General features: G+C 36.3%; 1 protein-coding gene across 1 annotated transcript in view; it reads left to right on the top strand.

Annotated features, from left to right (window-relative positions):
• ASXL3 (ASXL transcriptional regulator 3) overlaps window positions 1–22,919 on the top strand; it is a 283,448-nt gene that overhangs the window by 173,384 nt on the left and 87,145 nt on the right. Inside the window, exons 3-4 of the mRNA XM_039704252.1 lie at window positions 7,381–7,444; window positions 9,242–9,324. Of these exons, the coding sequence (XP_039560186.1) occupies window positions 7,381–7,444; window positions 9,242–9,324 (147 nt within the window). The remainder of the gene's footprint in view (window positions 1–7,380; window positions 7,445–9,241; window positions 9,325–22,919) is intronic.

Genomic DNA, 22,919 nt, shown 5'->3' on the forward strand with positions numbered 1-22,919 from the left:
GATGGTCAGATTGTTTTACAAGGTCCTTGGGAAGAGGTGAGCGCATAACTTCTCAAATCTTGAGGAAAGCTGTTTATACATCTTATACAAACCTAGATGCAGAGCCATTATATACTCTCAGTAATCTGCCTCTGTTGTGACAAATGTTTCTTGGTAATAGTTGTTAGATAGTGAATTTTTTAAACCTTTAAACAGATGCTACCAAAAATCGATGTAATCCAGCAATATGGACTTCAGTTTTACAATAAATGATGTGTAGGTGGACTTAGGTGATGAGTTGGGGGAAGGGACTATGTAGAAACACTGCTAAGAAGGACTGAACAAATAAGTGGCATGAAGTGGATATGAGTTACTGAGCTGCAAAATATTCCCCTATTTTTGAAAATCTTAGATGACTAATTGTCAACCATGCCATATGTAAGTAATGTGGGCTTCCAAACTTGTGGCAATTAAAACTGCTAAGCATCCCACTCCAGCCCTGTGTAATATTCTGTGTACAAGTCAGTACTGAAGACTAATCTCTTATGACATTAATCGTCTCATGAGGAGAGACGGAATAAATCACGGTAGCCCTTCCTCTCTTCACTCATGAAGATAAATGCCATAACACGATGGCTGATCTTCGTTATGACACTAACCATTATATATTTAACAGAGATAGCAAAATCTCACTGACAGCTAACAAAAGAATTCTCTCTTTATACATTCTTTTAGAAGGCTGTATTTCTTTAGTTGAAAAACATGACTTACCATATCTATTCTCAGAGCAATTTATGCAGCAGATCTGGATTGTGCCTGTGAACTGTACTCTGTACATAATGATGTCATGATTCAGACTAATAAAACCTGATGTGAAATAATTGTGCAGACTGTGGAAGGAAAAAAAGGTGCATAACATGCAAGGGCTCTTAACTCTGCTATTTTCTATTGTCTGTTCGGACAAGAAACAAAACTCTCTTGTTTAAAATTAACAACACTTCTCCCTCACCCCCAAAATCAAGCCATTGGTTTTGGATCAAAATTTATCATTTTGTGGAAATTTTGGTTTGTCTTTTTTATTTTGTGGAAATTTTGGTTTTCCATTTTGGTTTTCCATTTTCCCTCAGTACTTGAACAGGTGGACTAAGGGAACTTAAAGAACTGAAAGTGGATTTCTGTTTGTCTATGATTGTAAGGGACTTCTATTTTTTTCACTTTTTCACCTTTATCACTTGCTGTACATCTCTCAGAAATTTAATTCTGTGTTTTCTATGTATTGTAGTCTTTCTTCCTGGGATACAATTATTAAAAAGGATTCTTAGTTATGTTCTGCATGTCCATTTTCTTATTATTTTGAAGAGTGTATCATCCTCTGAGTGAGGAACAGTTCAGACAAATGAGTTGTGAAATTTATGGACTCCCCTTCTGAGGTTAAGAGAACCATTGTGACTTATCCTGGTTGTTCACCAAAACAGCAAAATATGCTATAAATTTTCTGAGCTAGTTTCTTGCCATCTATCCCACACAATTAAAATGGAAGTATAATTTATATGGTTTTGTGTTTGCTGTCATTAGACATTTTATAAACATAAATATATTCATGGTGCGTCAATGGAATCAATGTCAGTTGCAGCATTAAACTTCTCCTTTTAGTGAGCAATTTTACCAGGATGAAATGCTTAAAATGGTCAAAACTAATATGTCAGAATATTTATGTAGAATGCATAGTTTAAAATATTTTGTGTTCTATTTTCTCATCTGTTTTCTCCTGTTTTCTTTTTCGCCTCCTAGAAATCTTAGATCTGTATCTTTAGGACACTGTCTAACAAGATAAGCTCTGATAGTAAACCAATGGCAAGAAAATCAGCACAACTGTCATCTCCTGTTAAATTTGGTACATTCATGGAGTAGCCAGTAGGAATTTTATTTCTCACATTAAAAGTAACCCTTACACATTATGCTTGCCTGAGGAAAATACATCGATGAAAGCTTCTGAAACAAAGATATATTCATTCTCTCTGTTGATTTTTCTGTAAAGTTTTGCTCTTTGTAATGATTTTTTTTTTTATCCTACTATGCTGAAACATAAGTTATATAGCAAACCTTTCAGTCTTTCAGTGCCTCTGAAAAATAAAAATCTGTATCATCTTCCAGTAGAGAAAACAGTATGTATGGAAACAAATATGTTTAAGGTTTGGTGTTTCTTAGTTTATAGGGGTTTTTTTGTTCCTTTAGTAATGATGAATGTATCCACACTGATGGCAGTTCTTTCCTCTGTTACCTGTAATGTAAAGGAAGTTGACAGGGCCTGTTGTCCATTCAGCTCCATTACTTCCAGTCACCTAAGCAAGGTCTCTGGTTGTTGTTCCATGTAGGTGCCAAAGGAGGATTTTTATCCCTGCCACAGTTAGAGGCATTTCCGGAAAATGGCCTATGTGATCACAGAATGAGTACAGATTTCAGTAATGCTTTTGAATGGCAGAGCTTTTTTTTTTGCTCCTTGTCTCCTCTGAAATAATGATTTGTAGTTTTAAAAATTTTGACCCAAATTTTCCAGCTGGGTCAGTGCTGGTGAAACTTCTACTGTAAACTAAGTAGGCAAGAGAATGTGGTCCACAAGCCGGAGGAGGTGTATATCACAATTTGTCCTTTCAGCACCTAAGAGCTACAGTGTGCTGCCAGCAAGGTGCCAGTGCTGAGTACCTATGCAGCACTTGTGTGCTGGTGTGCAGGTTTAGGGGAAACCACAGCATGAGCTACATCTGTATGAATGCACTCATGTTTGAGGGAGTAGAGGACATAGGAATATCCAGTAGGCTTGTACTGTGGTAAGGATCAGGGAAGAGAGATATTTGGGTAGGGGCGTGGGAAGGTGGGAGATACAAAAGTTAGGGTTATTGCAACACTTCAGAAGATGAGAGCATCAGTTTGAGAGTAGGGAAAGGCTGAGCACAGTGAGAGGCAATGGAATATTGGAATAGGAAGCAAGGAGAGGTATGACTTGCATGGCTAAGCAGAACTGGCACTGAACGTGACACTGTCAGAACTGAGCCGTCATTCTGGGAATTTGGATGTTCCATTGCTTGAACTGAAATCATTGTTAGTAATCCTGTTGCTAATAGTAGAACCCATACTGGGATAGCAAGTTTGACACCATGCTCAATGTGGTATCTTTAATCCTGGTCTTAGAAATCTGATAGGATTCTGTGTGCTCCCTAGGTTCATCCTGCCAGTCACAGAGGTGTTTATGGATCTGTCCTGACAGAGCCTGTAAGTAAAGTTCCTGGTTGCTTGGACAGGCTGATTGCATTAGTAAAGAGAGAAATGCAAAGGTTTCAATTTTTTTTTTTTAGTATGTTAGAGCAGATCAATAAGTTATTATAATAAGTCAGTTGTTCAGAGCTAAAAACTTTACCCTACATTTTCTGCTGTGATGTATGAGACCACTAGCAAGAGCAGGATGGCACTGCTGTTAGAGCTTGTGCCTTTTAAAGGAATAGCCTAACTGTATGTTAATTTTAACTGAATTGTAATACAATTTCTTTTGAATTCAAAATGTCAAGAGTACAGTTTATCTAGAATTTCCAAAGCTGCCTTTATATCCATTTGAAATATGGCATTATAAATAAATTTTGGAAAGAACAATAAAAGTTTCAGACATCTTGGAACAAGCCTCAAATGATCCGGTTAAAGCAATGGCATGAACAAAGAAACTATTCAGCTTCTTTTTTGCTCTTTTCTTTCATTCAGTATTTTAGGATATGATGATAATGTCTTATGTATCTGTCAGGTTAGCAAAGCTAGATGGTTTCAGACCTACTTGCAAATTCTGTAGTAGAAATTCTCTTGCAGGAAACGCTTGCCCAGTTGTTCCCTATAGTTTACACTAAAGGAGCAGCAAAATGCTTTTCACCGAAGGAGAGCTGGGGAAAATTACTTTATGAGTGTGCTTTAAACTTCTTGAGTTCTATTGGTCAGTAGCATTACCTCTGAACCTAAAAAAAGTATGGACTAGCAAGTATGGACAAAACTGATATTAAAACTTAATATATTTCATCACATTATGGTATTTTTATGTGTTCCTTTGTTATTGTTATTGTTATTGGGACATCTTTATTCCTTTCCTTGCTTGATGTTTCTTTTCTTGCTTATGTGTAGTGTCAAGTGGATTAGAAAGACAAATTCATAGTGTGGAGCGTACTGAGAGTGACATGTCTTACGAAATGCACCTCCTTACGAAATGCACCTACTTAGATCCTATAATTTCCTGATTGTAATTTCAACTGCTCAAAGACAAAAGTCCTACCAGGAGAATTATTACTCCTGTTTCAAGTTCTTTTAGTATTTTAGTATCTGGAAACTGCTCTTTACCTTTCTCTTGATCACTATCAGCAAGAGTTCTGTGAATACCTATTTGAGAACTTGTGTTATAATAGATCATAGTGCACCTACCCTTATAATCATCCCTCTTTTCCATGTATGTGTACCATCGTTACTGTTTTCACCACTTCATCCATCTCTGTGCACTTCCTTTCTCCCCCCCTTCTGTACCCTCCCCTCCTCTCCAAACCATTTACCCATCTTTCTTCACACAAAGGGCTTTGAACTTTTACCAAGCTGCTGATAATTCCCCAATGACTGAAGCTGTTAATCAAAAATGAACACAAAAGATTTTAGTGGGGCATTTCCCACAATAGAAGTCAGTCCTCCTGTTAACCTCACATAAGCAGCTGTAGAAGACAATGCTGGATTTTTTCCAGGATGCTGTTATTTCTTGTACCCTGTTTGATACTCCATCTTTCAATTCTTTAATTTAATAATGGGCGGCTAGAAAATAATTTATATTTTCTGTTTCGGAGAAATAAAGTTTTTGGGGGGTTTTGTATGGTCATTTTGTTTGCTTGTTTGTTTGCTTGGTTGTTTTTGTTCTTTTATTCACCCTGCTGTCTTTGGGCAGTAAAGATTGTCCATTGTGTAGTTCAGCCTGACTTGTCTTTTAGCTGATGAGTAAGAGCACTGGGAATAACTGTACTGTTCCTCTTCCTCCTCAGTTTTTTAAAATAATGTTCTTAGGAGAATTGCTTCAGTTTCTGACTAGTGGCTCAGCCTATTACAATAAAATGATCCTGCTTTTTGTCAGCTACCTGACCTTCAGATCCCTGCCAGCACAATCCAGAAGTGGAAGAAGCTCTGGCTGGTTTCAGACTGTTTAGTCACACAATCAGCCATGTCAAGCCCACTAGGCTGATCTGCCTGCTGCTTTTGGACCACAATGCAGTATCAGAACACACTTGGTTCTTGTTTAGAAGAATTATTTTCTGTCAGTGTGATAACTGATAGCTGCAGGCAAGGCTTCCCGCTTTCTGCGGGAATGTTTATGGGTGGCAAAAGGGCCAAGTGCCTGGTTTGACTTTATTCATTTTGTCCCTCTGCTGTTTTCTCTTCAGTATCTGAAATGCAAATGATTGAGCAGATCTGATTCAGGTAGTCACAAGCTTCTTTATATAAAAATTAAACTAATCAATCAGTTACAGAGAAGTCCTCTTCCGATTTTGTAGGCAAGCTGAGCATTCAGGATTTCTCTCTTATGCAAAGCTGCAAGTCTTGTCTTCCTGCTAACACAGGAAAGTGTTTTTCCCTAGTGTGGCAACTGATTTTTTTCAGGTAGTTGTCAACGCACAGATGATGATAGATGCCATGGTGAGAAAAGGAATTTGTATTTCTTCTTGTCCCACATAAGTGATATGACTTTTCCCATGGAACTGGGAATACATGTGTTTGTGGCATCTATGTGATTATTTAATATCTCTGAAGTTGTGAGTTGATACCTGTAGGTGACACAAAAACTACAATTTGTCAGGCTGCTACTATTTGTTGTGAGGTTTGATTTCCAATGTACTTGGTATGATGTGAGCCTTCATCTCCTTGAGCTGTTACCCAGGGTTTGAATGAACACCGAAAATGTGTTCTGTGGAGTGACTACTTCTGTTCTCTTTCCGATTGCCCTGATGGGTATCACATTATTTGTCCCAGTTATTTACCTTCTGTCCCTTTTTAAGGCTATGGTTGAATGGCAGGAATAAATAGAGCATATCTGATCCCCTGTGATAGAGGTTGCAGTCAGCGCAAACCATTCTTCTGCCATTGTCCTTCTTTACAAAATACATTGAAACAGTCATGTTCTTCACGACAGTACTTTGGCATGCTTTAATTTCAGCATTATTAGTCACTGCCCATATATGATAGGAGTGTTGGTGGATAGGGTGGGAGGAAGAAGAAAGATATTTAAAACAAATTACGGCTTCCTCCGCTGATGTGCATTGCTATGTCTGACCAAGAAGCCTATGACTTAACTATTCCTTCTGCATTTGAGTATGTTGTTTGCCTTAAGGCACAGTTAGTTATTCAGTTTGAATTTCTAATATTATTTTTAAAAGTCTTAGAAATGCAAAAGGAATTGGAGGCTTTTAGCAGTGTTAGTGATGAGATACAGAGGCAAGAGATACTAGTGTAATTAACAGTTCAATGTATTCATTAGCTCACAGAATCTTAAATAATACTCTCATACTGTTTTCCATAACGGAGGGAAGAAAATTATATTATAATGTAAAGGTTTTTACAAGTAATTATTTTTATTTTCTTATTGTGATAAATAATTAGGCTAAAAGTGGGTGGAGGGGAGGAGTAAGGATGAGGATGGACAGCATGGTGGGAAGGGCACAAAAACCCATCCTTACTAAGGTTCTCTACTAATTAATCTTTGTTGTGATAAAGAAAACTTAATCATGTACATAATAACAGGATTTTCAACTTAAGGAGTGTTTAAATCAGAGAATTTATGCTTTTAAGTTAGGGTATGAACAGTTCTTTAAATAACAGGATTTAAAGGGTTAGATGAACAGAACTAAATTTGTGGGGTATATGAACTGCAGCCCACACTACATGTCCAGTGTAAAGCAAATCTACACAATGGGCAATCATTTACTCCAGCACTTTCAGCCTGTCTAACAGTCTGCATTTCAATTTGTCATTATACCCTGAATGTGTTCACTTCATACTCTGGTATTTGAAATCTGCCCTGTGGGTTTCATTAAACTTTCTGTAGTGGTGTTATGCATCCTACTTGTTGGTTTCATTGTTGTTTGGTGAAGATGATCTTCCGTATCCGTATGTCTTGCCATTGTTCCACAACCAGTTCAGTGCAGCTTCCTCAGCACAAACTGCTCTCCCTTCTCCCGTTGTCCAGGACAGGGTGACTTCTGATGTTTGCTTAGCTTTATTGTTTCTTTCCCATTATTGTCAACCTCTCATGGTAATACTTGGCACTTTTACTGACGTTATAGAGTAGGATGTGATGTCGTAGAGAAGGGGACAGGGCTACCCAAATTTTCTCAATTGCAGGGAGGAGCTGCCCAGGTGTGCTGAGGGGCCTGTACTCAGGAAGAGAAACAGGGAATCCTCCACAGTGAGTAACCCCGCTTTCAAGTGCACACAGTTTCCTTCATAGCCGTGTCCAGTACAGTGTAGTATCCTCTCCTCTCCTTTCCAGTTTGCCCTTTGAAATGTTCCCAGTTTGGTTCTCTTTTCTCTTTATTTTGGTGGATTCTCATTTTACCTTGTACTTTGTCTTCTTTCTGAAGGTTAAAGTTTCCATTTTTGTCTCTTCACACCATTAATCTTTTCTCATCCTAGTCTTAATCTTTATACGCATTGTCATTTTTCCAATGTGTCATTGTTGTTCTGTCACTAATACATCATATAATTTCTCTCTCCTTGTGTGCAATGGCCCTTTTCCCAGCTCTGTGCAGTTTCTTCACTCCTTGCTCATTGCTATATGTTTACTCTTTCCAACCTTCTCTTCCTTCTCCTTTCAAATCACCTTTTGGTTTTACTTTCCTGATGGGTCCCTTTGGAATCTTGCCTACTGATGTACACAAGATAAGTCAGTTCAGCCCCTGACCTTTCTAGTGCAACTTTCACCTATATCTTTTCCTTTGTGGAACTGAAAAATAAAGGATAAAAAGCTCATATGTAACAAAGAATTGAAGGATTTGGTAAACTGCATTTTGGCTATGAAAGAGAACAGGCAGGAAATCAGAACAGTAAAATGTCAGAAAAGGGCTGAGCTGGTCAAGCCGTAGTGAGTAGGCAGTCTTGGGCTTTAGGTGAGCTGCTGAAATACAGCCCTGGCCAGCACCCTTCACAGTTTGACTTGGGTGATATGATGTGGTGGTGTCTCTAGTTCCTAGTGTGCATCCACATAGTAGTAGCTGCTTTCACAATTGCCATTATTTGGTAGTAACTACTACAAAGAAGCTCAGGATGATTTGAATTACACCAAACTGATTTCATAGTTACAAAGGGTAGAAATACAAGTTCTGGCTGAGATATATTGGCAAGATGCTCTGGGAAGCTTGATTGCTGTGGCCTGTGCCACACCTTTTTACTGCTGATTGAAGGGTTTTGTTTTCCAGGGCTATCAGTCTGGCATTTTACAGGAGCAAAAGAGTGGGTTTTGTTTAACAGCATAAAACTGGTGGGGACAAAAAGGAAGTGGAAAATCAGAAAAATTCTTACAAGATGGTCTGTCTGTAAAGAGGACTGAGTTACTTTGGTCTCAATTGGAAAAGGCAAAGGAGTGGAAAACTGAGCTGAACTGGAAAAATATACTGCACTCTATCATGTAGCATCTTGTGTGCTGTGACTGTTCTGACTTCATTTTTCATTGTTTTTAGAATTAAAAGGCATTTTAAAATTGAAACCCCACTGTGTCAATTCTTACAGTAGCTTCTGGTCTACAAATGGAAGGTTTTAGCCAATTTTTTCTCTGAGGTCATGGCAAAGCTAAGTGTAGAATAGTCAAATGACCTCAAAGAATTCTAAAGTATTAAAAATCAAAGAAGGTGCTAGTGAGTATTTTTTCCCCTTGGATCTTGTGTTTTATGTATTTCCCCTCATGCCTGAAAGAAAATCTGTTGCTGTGTCATAAAACCAGTTGCATATTCCAACTCTTTTATTTGTAACCTGGTAAGAATTTTCCCAGGCAGAGGTAGCAGATGATGTACAAAAGCAGCAAGTAAATCCTTTTCTTGCTGAAGTTTCCTGGGTTGTATCTGGCCTTCCAACAGACAGAGGACTCCAGTCTCAACACTGTCATTCCCTGCCTTTTACAAATGACTGCATAAAAACTGCATGATCATATAACCTTTCAGATTCATAGGACAGCTGTGTCTTGTCACTTACATTTATTATTTCTTTTTAGGCGTTGGAAAAGTATCCCAACTCACCAATGACTGCAAAACAAATACTGGAAGTCATTCAGAAAGAAGGGTTAAAAGAAACAAGGTCAGTGTTTATATGTTCTGTATTTCTGCTATCTCTGTGAAAATGATCTAGGAATGGTGTATAGTCTTTATGAAACTTCAAGTGCTGGCTTAATTAATTTCCAGTGTCAAAATGAGAAATACAGTTGATGGGTTTTGATTGTTAGTTCAGGGCTTTTAAAAGGGTTAGTGACTGTCTTAACTTTGTATGTTATCAAAGGAGTCTGTGGGCCAGCTCCAGTCCAGTGGCCTGTCTTTAGAAAGACTGGCATTTTCTCAGACAGTCCAGTGCTGCATCTCATTTTTGCTTAAGGACTGAAGCTCATCAGCTGGGTTACTACTTCTGCCACTGTGTGCACGGAGAAAGTGCAAGATGAAACTTGATGCACTTCTCACTGGGGTTTGTGGTTTGGCACTTAAATCACTGTTAGGACTTGCTGGTGTTGCCTGTGATAACAGAGATTGTGCTGATAAAGGTCTGGGAATGGAAGGAGAGGGTGTTTGGACACTGGGAGCCAGTCTGTGTCTGCAGAGCCTGGATACAGTAATTGATACAGTAACTCAACTTGCTTGATAACAGCATACTTTGGGTGTAGATTCAAGTGATAATAATTACCCTTTTAAAGGATAGATGTGTTATCCAGAGGGTGTGGAAACCAATCAGTTGTCTTCCGTTGCTGCCCAGTTCAGATATACGTGCAGCTTTTTGTTCTCAAAGGTGACTGTCTACTTGCTAGGTCCTCTAGTGACCTTCAAGTGGAAACTTCATCAGAAAGTAAAAATAAGGAAAAACTGGTTGGTTGGTGGGGGTGTCCTACAATGTGCAATCGCATCTTCTTCAAAAATTGTAGTGAAGGTTTCTGTTTTAATAAATTAATACTTGTTGTTGTCTCAAAGCATAGGGAGACGTGCTTCTATTTTAAATATGTTCTTCCAGTGTGGAACCTAAAGTTCAGAACAAGAGAACTACAAAGTCCATGTAAAGGTGAACCAGAAGTAACCATGGAACATGTTTTTACTGAATTCACTGTTGTTCCTAGGAAACAGAACAGAACACAATCTGTGTGACTGCACAGCATAACCATGCACTTCATTGTTGGCAGCCTCATAACAAGCTCATAATAGCTATATTTTGATAAAATTGCAAAAGACATGGTATGGAAAGTGAAATTGAATTTGCCACCTTTTACAGATTTAAAGTGCTTTAGTTCCTGTCGAGAAATTGCTTTGAGTATATTTGGCAATGATTCCAGGGAAGAAAGGGGATGAAAACTTTTGAAAATTAATGTCCAAACATGTGTTATACCGCAATGATTTGCATACAGCAACAACAAAAATGCAAGAAAACACAGTTTTGAAAATCTGTTCTATTAAGATACTGTTTCTCACAGCAGTGAATGAATTGCTTTCTTCTTATGTCTTGAGATATGAGAGGCATAGGAGAGACACTAATGCCTGCTAATAGCATTTCTTTGTAATTTAAAAAATTCTTGTTTTCATGATCAGTGCATGAAAAAAATTTGAGTGGAGAGCATATGGAAGGGAATGGAAGCAGTGTTTTATGTTTTAAACATAGAAAAAGTCAAAGCCCTTTTTAATTGCTGCAGAATGAATAGTAAGAGAAAGATTCCTTTAAAGAGGTTCCAAACTAGATGATCTTTCATTTCTTCAGTTACAAAGAAACTGAAAATTGCTGAGAAATAGTAAAGAAATTCATTCTGATTTTTATCCATGGTATATGCAGGTATATGTGACAGTGTAGTAGATTGCAGGATGCCGTATGTGGTCATGAGTTCTGGAAAACTGAGAAGGGTAAAATTCAATGTTCTTTATACTTGAAACATTTTCATCCTAAGTTCCTTAACCTAAACATTATAAATTCTTCAACTGTAAAATGAGAAAATCTTGATTCTGTATTGATTTATAAGTATTTTAATTTTCATTTAACTTCTGATTTCATGTAAAAATTGTGTTTCTGCTGCATTTTAATATTGATTAAGGACAAACTTCCAGAGTTACCTGAGTGCCCAACTCATTACAGGAGCCGGTAAGGAGTTTGACTTCATACACAGATTTGTTGATTGGGTCTCAGCGTGTCACTAATGTTTGGTTTTCACAGTACTTGAATTTAGAATCTCCTGTTCACTTTGCCCAGCTCTGCAATTTCTTTCAGTAGCTTCCTGCCTGTTGATCCCTTTGCTGCTACTAAAGATGGTCTTTCCTGGTCTCTCGCTGCAGCCAGCTAAGATGAGCAAGGGATGTAAATTTATGATGTGCAGTCACCTGGCCATAAGCAGCAGAATGGCACTAGCATATTTTATTCTGTATTGATTTGTGTATTCTTCCAAGTCTGAATTTGAGCCAGGAATATGTTACTGCTCTAATACACTTTACTTATTGCTTTATACTGATTATCATTGTCAGTAGAACCTTGGCAATTACTACATTAAGTTTTTAAGAAACTCTCCTCTCTACTCTTCCATTTATAGATGAATGAGGTTAATTGTCTTAGTCATTTTTCATATATATTGTAGAATTAATTAATATAAAGCTTTTTGCTGTGATAGTAAATCTGAAAGACTAATGTATGATTTTCAGCCATGTCATTGTCATTATATGTAATATTTAAAAAAACACTGCCAGACTATTCAGCCTCTTTTTTTTTGCCAGAAAGGCATCAAGTTGCACATTTATTTTTGTATTACTCATATAATTAATTACAAAAGGATTAAATTGCAGATTTACAAAGCAGATGTATGTTAGAAAATAAACCAGAAAGCTCTACTGATATACCTTGTGAGAGGTTATGCACCTACCTTGTTCTTTACATCTTGGGGAAGAAATAATTCATTTTTTGTTTCTTAAATATCTTTTTTGTTGTGCTTGTTGGTTGTAAAATGGTCAGTAGGCAGGCAGTTCTTCTGCTACCTAGAAGGAGTAAAAAATTTTAAGGCAAACCTTTCAGGGATGTAGAAAATGTATGGCTTTCTTCTGTGGGAGGGAGGAGTATTTACTTAACGTTCATGCCTGTGCTGATGGTGTACAGGGTCAGGCCCACAGACCTGGACACTGAAATCTCTTTAGTAGCAAAACAGACAGCAGCACACTTAAGAGCACAATGCTCTGGATTTTCTGTCCTGAAAACATTTCCCCATCCTGCTGTAAATTTCTAGGCTCACCACCTGCTGTCTATATACCCTAGCATGAGCTTTTGCTGATTTTGCTAGTGTACTAGTCAGAGTATGATCCACTCTCTCTCCTCAGAGTTCCTCTTCCCCTTGCTGCTGCCTTGCTAGTTGTTCTCCATCTTGCATTTCTTTTGTTACTTATTCTTGTTAAGATCTAAAATTTCCCCTGCTGAATTGTATTTAGGTTTTCTGCAGACTGTTTCTCAAATTCAGTAAAATTGCTTTAACAATGTGCTCTTGTCATCCAGCATGCACGCAGCTTTTCCAAGCTTTAGTGGCAGCTGCTTATTAGAACTTGTTTTCTTTGGAAGCATTATGTTTAATTTTTTGCTTGTGGAAGTCCATGGGAAACAAAAAACTTACTAAGCTGAGCTACGTGGTACCTACTGCTGCTTCTCTAGCTATAGGATCTGCTGCTATCTCACAAAGAATATTTTGATAGATTTGAAGTAACTTATTCTTGAGGCCTATGTATTAATCAACTTATTATTTGCTAAATAGTTCCACATAATTTTTGTGCCAAATTTGGTGGGTGGTAATTGAAATTCAGTTGCTGCATCTCTACTTCTTTGGACCTGTCTTTTTAATTTTTTTTAAAGCTAATCACTGGGTGTTTTCCATTCTTTTGGAATCACTGATATCCTCTACGAATTCTCAAAAAATTATTATTGATAATTCTGAGGCTGATCCAGTCAGCTTTAATTATCTGTGGTGAATTTCAGCACATTTAACTGATTTGAGAATACCTAATTTTATTTAATTATCATCTAATCAATTTTCCCATCTTTTTTCCTCATGTTGGTTTTAGCAGCTGTCTAATCATATACACATTTCTGATTAGGCATTAGAACTCCTGTGCTTTGAGTGTAAGTACTCAGTGCCAACCCCTTCTTGAAAGAGCAAGTCAGTTTCCTTTCTGCTGATGTGCTTACAGAAATTTCTTTGTGTATGTTGTGTGGGTGAGTTTGCTGAAGTTTAATTTCCTGAAGCCCTTTTTCTTCTTTTTGTGTTCTCCTTTGTTTTCCTAAAAAATGAAGACTCATCCTTTCATGAATTCTCAGTGTTTTAGCTGCTTTTTCCCATGGGCTCAAGTCAACCTAGTACAGTCCCAGAAACTTGCCATATACTTTTCTGACCCTGTCTTTCTTTTCTCTTAGTTTTGTCTTTTTTTGTCATTACCTGGAAATTGCCTGCAGAACCACCAGAAGTAAGCTGTTTGTTTCATTCTGTTTCGAGCACTGCACCTTTGTGAGGAGTAGCACCACTTGAAGACCACTTAAAATTATAAGGGAGATAAAAATAAGACAGAAGCTGGTATGAATTAGTTGTTTGGATTAAGGAAGAGAAGATTGAATATAGGCATAGTAAATCTTCAGCTACACAAAAGGAAAAAAATGTGAAGGAGTTATGCTGAATGTCTGCTATGAACTGAACAAGAAATAAAGCCTTTAAGTTGGACTAAGAGAAGATGCCAATTAGAAAGTACAAAGGGTTTATTTTGTTTTTGTTTTTGTTTTTTTGGTTGTTTTTGTTTTTTTGTTTGGTTTTTTTGTTTTGTTTGTTTGTTTGTTGTTTTTTTAACAGTTATCATTACGTTCTCTCATGAGCCTTGGAAGAGATGTGAAAGATTGGTAGGTCTCACCACGATCTAGTGTAGCAATGTCTGTCAGGAGTTATGTAGATTTGGTTGATCCTGCCTTGAACTAGGGAAATTAGCTAGGATATCCCTTGATCCATGTTTTTCTATTAATTTTTCTAGAACAGTTTTCAGTACTTGGGCCATACACATTGTTATAGTCCTAGGGGAGAATATCCAGCCAAACTCTGATAAATGTTTGATGCTAATAACCCTAGATTATGTGTTGGCTTTCTGTATTCCCTTTCTCCTGTGCATGGTGAGGCTGGGAAATTGACTTGTCTGGATAAGATTAAAGCCAAGGATTCTCAGTACAAGTTAAAAGCCAATAAACTTTCAAAATGGGACAAGCTGCTTAATTTCTTGGAGTACAACTTTAGCCCACAGCTATGCTAGCTATTTGCTTTCCTCCTCCATTAGACTCAGGCCTGTGAACGCTGGAATGGGATAATTTCATAGTGTTTTTGCTATTCAGCTGGAGTAATTGACTTCTGTATGGTCAACTAACTTGACATTATTCTGTTCAGGTAATTCATGGAAGAGTTTTTTAAAAGTTGCTTTTTCTCATTCTGTTTTCCACTTTCCGGTAGGAATCTCAAACTTCATTCTCTTGATGTTTCTTTGTTGATCTTAATTTCAGCTATGGGAATCAGAGCATCAGTCGTATCTCCTCATCTTCCTCTGTGTTTTCCTCTGCATATTTTGACTTTTGCTTTGCAAGACTAAGCTATCTATTGATTTATTGTTGTGACAGTAGTCTTTCAGAAGACTAAGAGGAGATGCTTGCCACTGGCACTTGGCAATAGTGCTGTTTCTTGTGCACTCCACAGTGTTGATAATATTTATCATGAATGATATCATAACATATTAAGTCTTCTGAGCCTAGGAAAGCAGCGCAAAGTATGACCCTAATAAATCTCAAAGACATTCTTACTAGATTTACAGTCTTTGTGCAAAAATATGAAACTAGTGGGTTAGCTAGAATTAAACCCACTTTGAACTGCAGAGTGGAGTCATCAATGGAATAAAACACATGATCCGTGCAGGGTTTGTCTGTAGCTTTGAAGTTAGAGGGGACTCCTGAAAATATTACTGTCACTTGTGAATCCTTTGATCTTTTTGACAGTGTCTCTTTAAGCCTTTGCATACTTCATCCTTAGAGCTATTGACTTAAAAAGAAATCCTTCTGAATGCTGCTGTTTCTGTAAATAGGCTAAATGAGCTGGCAACTGTCTTCTATTGTTTATCGTTTTCAGGTTCCTTGTTTTATTGTGTGCGTATAGACAGAGAATTTCTTACTTTCTTTGTAAAGTCATTCCAAAATGTCATTGTAATTCATAATTATTAAGTCACAGTTTTTATCTTTCACTTAGAAAAAAAACAAATGCCCTGCAATTACCAAAAACACTTAAAAATTTAATTGAAAGAACCACAGTTTTTGTCTTAAGGCTTTGTTTGCCAGCGGAAGAGTGCAGACAGTTAGGAGGCTTCTGTGGTTGCATATGTCTGATAGAATTTATTCGGGAGTCTCTTCAGCTAAGGGAGTGTATTGTTTTGTCTGAAGGTAGTTATTCCATGCAATGGACTGAAAGGAAGCTGTGATGGAAAGAAAGGGCAAAAGCTATTAAAATTCTTCTGCCTAGCATTATTAGGTTGATTTTCATGCATCTACAGATGTGGCTTTTGGCTGTAAAGCGGTGAAAGAAACAAACTTTCGTACAACCTGTCTTTCTGCATAAATTCTCTTCAAGACATGTCTTTGAAATGCTGTTCTTTCCAGTGTAACAACAGACCACCTAATTTGGTAGGCAGTTCTGATAGTAGCAATTTACCAGCTGAAAATCTCAGGCTTGCTCCTTCTTGCCTAGACAATTCCCAGCATGGTTGTGTGGTGCAGTTTAACCTGGTAAAAACCAGTGGGTTTTCTATATTGCATTCCAGCACTGGAACTGTAACTTGTGTAATCACACCTTTGTCACCTCTGTAATAATTATTTCAGGTTTTGGCAGTGATGTAGCCCTAGAACAGCTAAAGTATTAATTCAAGCCTAAGATCAGGGTTGTGAATTTTTGATTGCATATTGCTGCATTGTAATACTGTTTAAAGCTTGCGTATATATGGACACCATTAATACACCTTTGTATTGATTTGGAAAACTGGTTTTGAGTGAGATGTAGACCAGATGTAAAATAATAAAGCCTCAAATGTTTGCACTCAGTGAATTACAAAGATGAAGAATTTTTTAGTGATGCTGAGTCTTCCATTGTGTATACCTATATAGGATACATTTTAATACAAGACATTTAGCTACCTGGAATGTTTTTGTTTGTTGTTTTTTGGGGTTTTTGGGGTTTTTTTTTGTTTTTTTTTTTTTGCCTGAGCCACCATTATCTTAATTTTTTTTCCATATTTTAGAATTTTAGAAATTATCTGGAGTGCTTTATTTGTTTTAATGCTGCTCTTCTTTCCTTCACAGGAGTCTCTTCACAGTGGAGTCTCTGTCTAGGGAGGGACTTTAGTCAACAGTCCAGTAAAATCAGTCCGCATGTCAGTGGTTCTTATAAAAGTATCTTTATAATTAATATGTGAATTTTATTTTGTGTTTCAGATGATAAATGGCATAGCTTAAACTGTAAGCACCTTTTGAGTATGACACAGGATATGTTGGAGGATACTGTTTTTACTGATAAGAGTATTAATTGAGCATATATAAAAAGAGAGTGGAGACGGAAGCAAAGTAGTATTTATCAAAGCTAAATGTAGAGCTAAGAATATAACCTGGTCCTTGTCTCTTCCACTTCCAATGTCCTGTCCATTAAATTGGTGCTGCCCGTGCAGTATCTACTATTTCCTATCTCTATGCAGTTCAGTGTCCCATGAGTTTCTGCAAGATGAATCTTCCTACTTTCTCATTCAGGGTCATCCACCCCATGGTCTCCTGTTACCCTGATCTGCTGGCATCCTTTTTCCCTTCCTTTGTAAACTCAAATTCCATTCAGTGTGCCTGAAATTTTCTCTAGTGTTACATTGTGAACATCCCAGTATTTATTTCATGTTCGGACTTAAGGCCAATCAAGCATTCTGCCTTAGTTTGGTTCCATGACCAATTATGAGAAAATAAAGCAATTCCATTTTTTCACCTTGTCTGGGACCTTCAACTGATGGTTTAGAAACGTTCATATGGTTTCCTCTTTTGTACTTTTGTACTTAGCCTTTGATTTGGTATCATGTTGAAGTTTGTTCCTGCATTCTTGGGTCAACTGAGATTTTAGAACAGTAGATTCCTTTCCTTTAAGATTAGCTTGTTGCTGTTACTTTTTCACATACATTTTTGCCCATTTAATGTTCAGGAATTCAGTTTTCCATTTGGTATAATATTTCTCTGTATTTGGGTGCTAAAACATATATTTCCTCTGTCATATAAATTATAGGAAATAGTCCTGCTTGATTTTTTCTTTTAATATTTTTTGAAAATCTGCCATAAACCTTTTTGCTTTCCATCTATTAACAGTTCTGCAAAATGTATCTGCAAAGATTGGGAAAACAGGAATTCAGTCTGTGTGGCACACTTGTCTCCTAGGTGCTATTAAACTATTTTACTTGTGCTATTTTGGTTTCTGCTTCTTCCACACAAGGCTAATCTATGTATAAAGCACTATATGAAGCTTTTGTTTTATTTGGTTGATGCTTTCCTGGTAAGGGAGAGTGACCTGTATGATTGTTAAATATTCAAGTTATAATAATTCAGAGGATATGTGAAAAATCTGAAAGTTTTTTTTTTACCTGTAATGGGAAAAATTGTGGTAGTTAGATTTTGTGATGTGATAAACATTTTAAGTTCTGAAAATCTATATTGCAAAAATTTTTCTATGTTTAAGTGCACTGAAGTCCTTCCTCCATATCACACCCTAACATTCTGAAATTAAGACCTCAGGTAATTTAATGTTAAAGATATTTCTTTTATTTTAATACAAGTGGAAATCTAGCAACTTAAATGTAACAAATAACGTATAGCAGTGCAGATCTTAAAAGATTTACTATTTTTGTGCAGTCATGACATCACTTCCTGTTAAAGGTTGTTTTATTTTGAAGTATGAGGTGGGCATCAGCTATGATTAGATTATGTGAATTTGTCAACTATTCCAGTGTTGCTTTTCATAGTGTAGTGATTTCTTTATCAATATATTTTTATGTTTAATGTAAGAATTTAAGTTGTTTTGGCCTTTTCCTATGTTGTGTGTCTCAGTGTAGACTTCTAAGAAAAGAGACTGAAAAGCGACAATATAGTTAAGACTGATGAAAAGAGAAACCGTCTACATTATAAATTGGTGTTACCAAAAAAGTATGTGTCCTATCTGTCTTATATTTCTCCTAGACAGTGTAACTACACTGTACGCTACAGATTTTTTTTTCTATAATGTTTCCATGTTTTGAATTCTGCAGTAATTCTGCATTTAAAATATTGCCTGTTTTTCAAAAATAAAGATATCCAAGAGACGTCAGTCACATTAGCAAAGTTTCACCATATCTTCAATCCGTCTTCCCAGCAGTGAAAGTTTTAGGGTTGGTTTATTTGTTTGTGGTGGGGGTTTGGTTTGGTGGTTATTTTGTCCTTTGTGTGTGTAGTATGTTTCCAGCTGTGTAGTGCATTAAGCCTCAATTTTAAAAAAAATGACTGAAAAGATGCAGTTTTCCAGTCTATAGACTGGTATTTTTCCTGTTTTGCAAAGTCTGGCTGCAGTTGTATGACTGTGTGAAACGTAAGTAGATTAAATGTGTTCTCTGATTCTACTGCCTTAATCGGATTGTTTTGCCAGCATCATTTTAAGAGAAGCAAGGGCATAGAAGAGCTTTCCAATAATAGCTGTCCAGACACAAAATTTTGAAAAATATTCTAGAGAGACTGAAAGTTGACAGATTGTGTTTTTCTTTCCATCATTGTTCTGAAATGAAGATCTGCCACTTACTAGCACTAAAGTACAGCAGTAACAAACCAGTGGTTTTGAATAAAAATCAGAAGGAAGAGAGCTTAATATCAGTGCAATTGATGTAACTAATATATATAACTGATGCTGGTTAGGGGCACAATGTAAGAATCTTGCTGAGTAGCCAGTAACCTTGCTCAGCTCTCTTGTGCTTGGAAAAGGCAAGACTAATCTACTGGATTTACTTCAGGTAGTATTTGGACAAATGTGATTCAACACATAAGTCTGTCAGGACCATCCATATATATATATAAAAATTTCAAACACAGAAGGACACAGACACTTTAGCTAGAAGGAGTCATCGTTTCAATGTACACTCTGGTAAAGTATGCTTAGGAGAAGAGTTTAATCTATTGAAGGCTTAAAACCTGCAGTGAAAATTGAAGTCTGGTTGAGAACTTGAAGACATGCCTGCATTTAATGGATTTATGAGCTTTTGTTGCACCATACAAGTAACCTAAGAAGCTGCTTTTCCTTGCAGGTGTAAAATGAATTACTCTAGGTTTCAACTTGCTAGTTGCTGATTGAGATTTGCTGGTTGGACTTGAATTTTTTTGGCATTTGTTTTGTTCTCTGTATTTCCCTTTTGCATTGAAAAGTTAGTATTTAAGCCTTTTATTTATTACTGCTTTGAATTTCATTTATCCCACAGCTGACTTTTGTCTTTATTTCTAAGCATTCTGTCTTAAGGGACATGCACAACATCCCACAAAATAGTATAATCTTCTTTATGCTATTTCTAGTATTCCATAGCAACTGAGGGAAAAAAAAAGAGACTAAACTGAACGCTACAACACAGGCAATTCATTACAGATTTTCCGCTTAGTATTCAGTAAATTGTCAAGTCCTTATTTTCATCATTAGCATATTTTTCACAGAGCAGAAGCATAGCCATTTCTGGCAGACTGAATTAAATCTGTTTTACTTGAATGTGAAAGAAGAAAACATTGTCAGGCTTTCTATGAAAGCGTAATTTTCTAGTAATAATTTATTTCTCTGGAACAGTTTGCTGTGGATGTCTTTATGTTTCTATAAAGATATGAGTGTGTACATTTCAGTCTACCTGTAATTAAACCATTTCTTAGCTGTAGGGAAAATCCGCAGAAAAATCTGTGGGGATTTTTTTTTGTTTGTTTTTTTCCTGTTCATATTTCATGAGCTGAGAAATTTACTAGTTCTCTTTTAGAGATTGATGGCTATGCACTGGCACATTTAATTTAAAAATTTTTAGTACATTTTTATAGAACCAAGGTCCTCAAAAAGCCTCAGAATTTCACTGTCTGAGGACAATGAAAAAATCAGGTATAACTTCCCAGAAAATGTTTTACACACATGAATTTCCTTTCTTTGTAAGGCTAGCTGATAGCAATTCCATGTTATTCGAGTCTCACAGGTAGTCTTAATTACTGTGAAATTAAATTATGTGCATCCTTGTAATTTCAAAACAGAATTTATGAACTGCCTGAACATATTTTGCTTTCTTATCTACTGTCATGTGAAGTAAAAATGCTTTATTCAAGGTACGATTTTTCTTTCAGTAGTTTAGAAAGCTGTCTTCTATTTCTAATCCAAATAAACTCTGCATTTGTCACTGAGTCTGTTTTATGATAGCTGTATGCTAGAACCAGTCATTGTGTGCCTGACAGATACTTACAATGTTAGAAGAGAAATGGGGACCAAAATGTACACCTCAAAGGAAAGTATAAATAAAATAACTGAAAATCTACATTTATGAAATTGTGTTTATGGGCTTGACCATGTAAATAACACCTACAGACACAAACTCACCACTGTGCATATACACATGCCCTTACATGCATATAAATTGGAAATCACAAAATTATAATCAAATACATTCTTTGCTCAGTTATTCCAAGAGCTGAGTATGGGAAAGAGCTCAAATGGTCCTCAAGAACTGTTTTGCTGTTTGCCCTCAATAGCTAAAAGAGGACAAATTGATTTCTCCCTCATTCCCTTTGGTTCTCATTGTATTTGTAATATGAGGAAAGGAAAATGGATTCTAGAAGCTTTTTTCAGTAAGTACTCCCAGCAAGAAAAAAACAAGTGCACATAGCTGAGTCACCCTATTTAGGATCTTGCTGCATCCATAGCTACTGCAGCATTGTTAATATTTCAGTAGGCTTGCTTAAGATAAAGTTATTTGCTATCAAAATCCGTGGAGATACACCATTCAGAGATTCACTGGCATGCTCTCGTATTTAATTAGCAAATAAAATAAAACAAGTGTGGGATCCAGACAACTATTGTCTCTTGCAATTGGCCCCTAATACTTGCTATTCCTTCCTTTCCTTTATGTTACCAGTACACCTGGAGTTTTTGTTTTCTAGACTGCTAAATACTTTAGGGGTAAGCATTATCAAACATGAAATCATTGTGTAAAAAATGATGTATCCTCTACAGTTATCGCAAAGGAAAAAAAGGCTATGACCCATAAGTGACAGCAAGGAGGTTTTTGAGAAGATACTTCAAAGAATATATGACAAGTTGTTTTGCTTTTATTTGTTACTTTGTTTTGTTAAAGACTGCTTGTTTTCTATCAGGGAATCTTTCCTAGGCCTGTGAAAATTCAGCAGTTTCAAAGTGTATTTGTACTCCTGATTATCTGTCCCCTTTGTCAAAGCCAGCATCACTAAACCCAGCCCAGTCATTGACCTCTCTTTGTTTACAGTAATAGCTGATATAAATGTAAACTATTGCATCAAGATATCATTCACTCAAATTATATACTGAACTATATAAACTAGTGTTGGTACAGGATTATTTGTGCCAAGCTGCAATCCAGGAATTAATGGCATGATGGGTACTGTTAATTAATTTAATATTCTACTTCTCATTCAATTTTTATTGAAAACAGAAAGCAATTTTGGGCTACAACTGAATTTTTTTTTATTATCTATGTTATTTTAAGTTTCTTTGGCATGTGTGGCTCAGCTCCTTCATTTGAAGAGACTTTAATAAGGACTTCAGCAAACTTCCTTTCAGGTGGAATGATGTAGCTATCAAAAATGACTAGTCCGAAACTTTTTTTTTTGTTATCCATGCTATATTTTCACAAAATATTTGATAGTTTCTTTTGTTGTAATTTGAAAACATTGTATGTGATATTTTGAAATTAGATTGACTTCTCTTTGTAAGTTAAATAGAAACTTAAGTTTCCTAGTTCCAGGCTTAAGGACCTGTCTTAAGTCAAAGAAGACTAAGGAGATCTACTAATAGACTAATTTGCAACAGCTGGAATAAGTTAAAACACAAGAATAAAAGTATCTGCTTGGGCCTTTGAGGGAAGGAAAAAAAAGTTTTACTATGCTGTTTTGCCAAGTTAAACTCCCTTACGTACTACAAATGTAACTTAAACATTTCACATCAACACAAATATTTTAATTTGACACAATACAATAAATTATACACTGCTATATTTTTTAAGGTACAAGGTGTACAGTGATTGCCTATTCTGTGTTTATTTTCAGGCTTTAATTACAGGCAAGGGCTTGTAGCAAAAATATTTTATGCGCATAATTGGCATGTATTAGTCAGCAAAGTTGTAGTAGTTACATTGATTTTAATGTTTAGGATGAAAGTATGGTCTTGCTTATACAACTGTTTTTCTAGGAATAAGTAATACTAGAAAATAATAATTTGCTTCAGATCTAATTTTATTCATGATTACTCCCAGCTTCCTTATTCTTTGTATCAATTTGACTTTTCTGCCTGTTTTGGTGATTGAGTAAAACATTCCCAAGTTCTGATTGACTCTTTAAGTATGAGAATAATGAGAAAAATAGTCTGT

This window comes from Passer montanus, unplaced genomic scaffold (assembly GCF_014805655.1).
Source record: "Passer montanus isolate IOZ18808 unplaced genomic scaffold, ASM1480565v1 scaffold170, whole genome shotgun sequence".
NCBI classification, from domain to species: domain Eukaryota; kingdom Metazoa; phylum Chordata; class Aves; order Passeriformes; family Passeridae; genus Passer; species Passer montanus.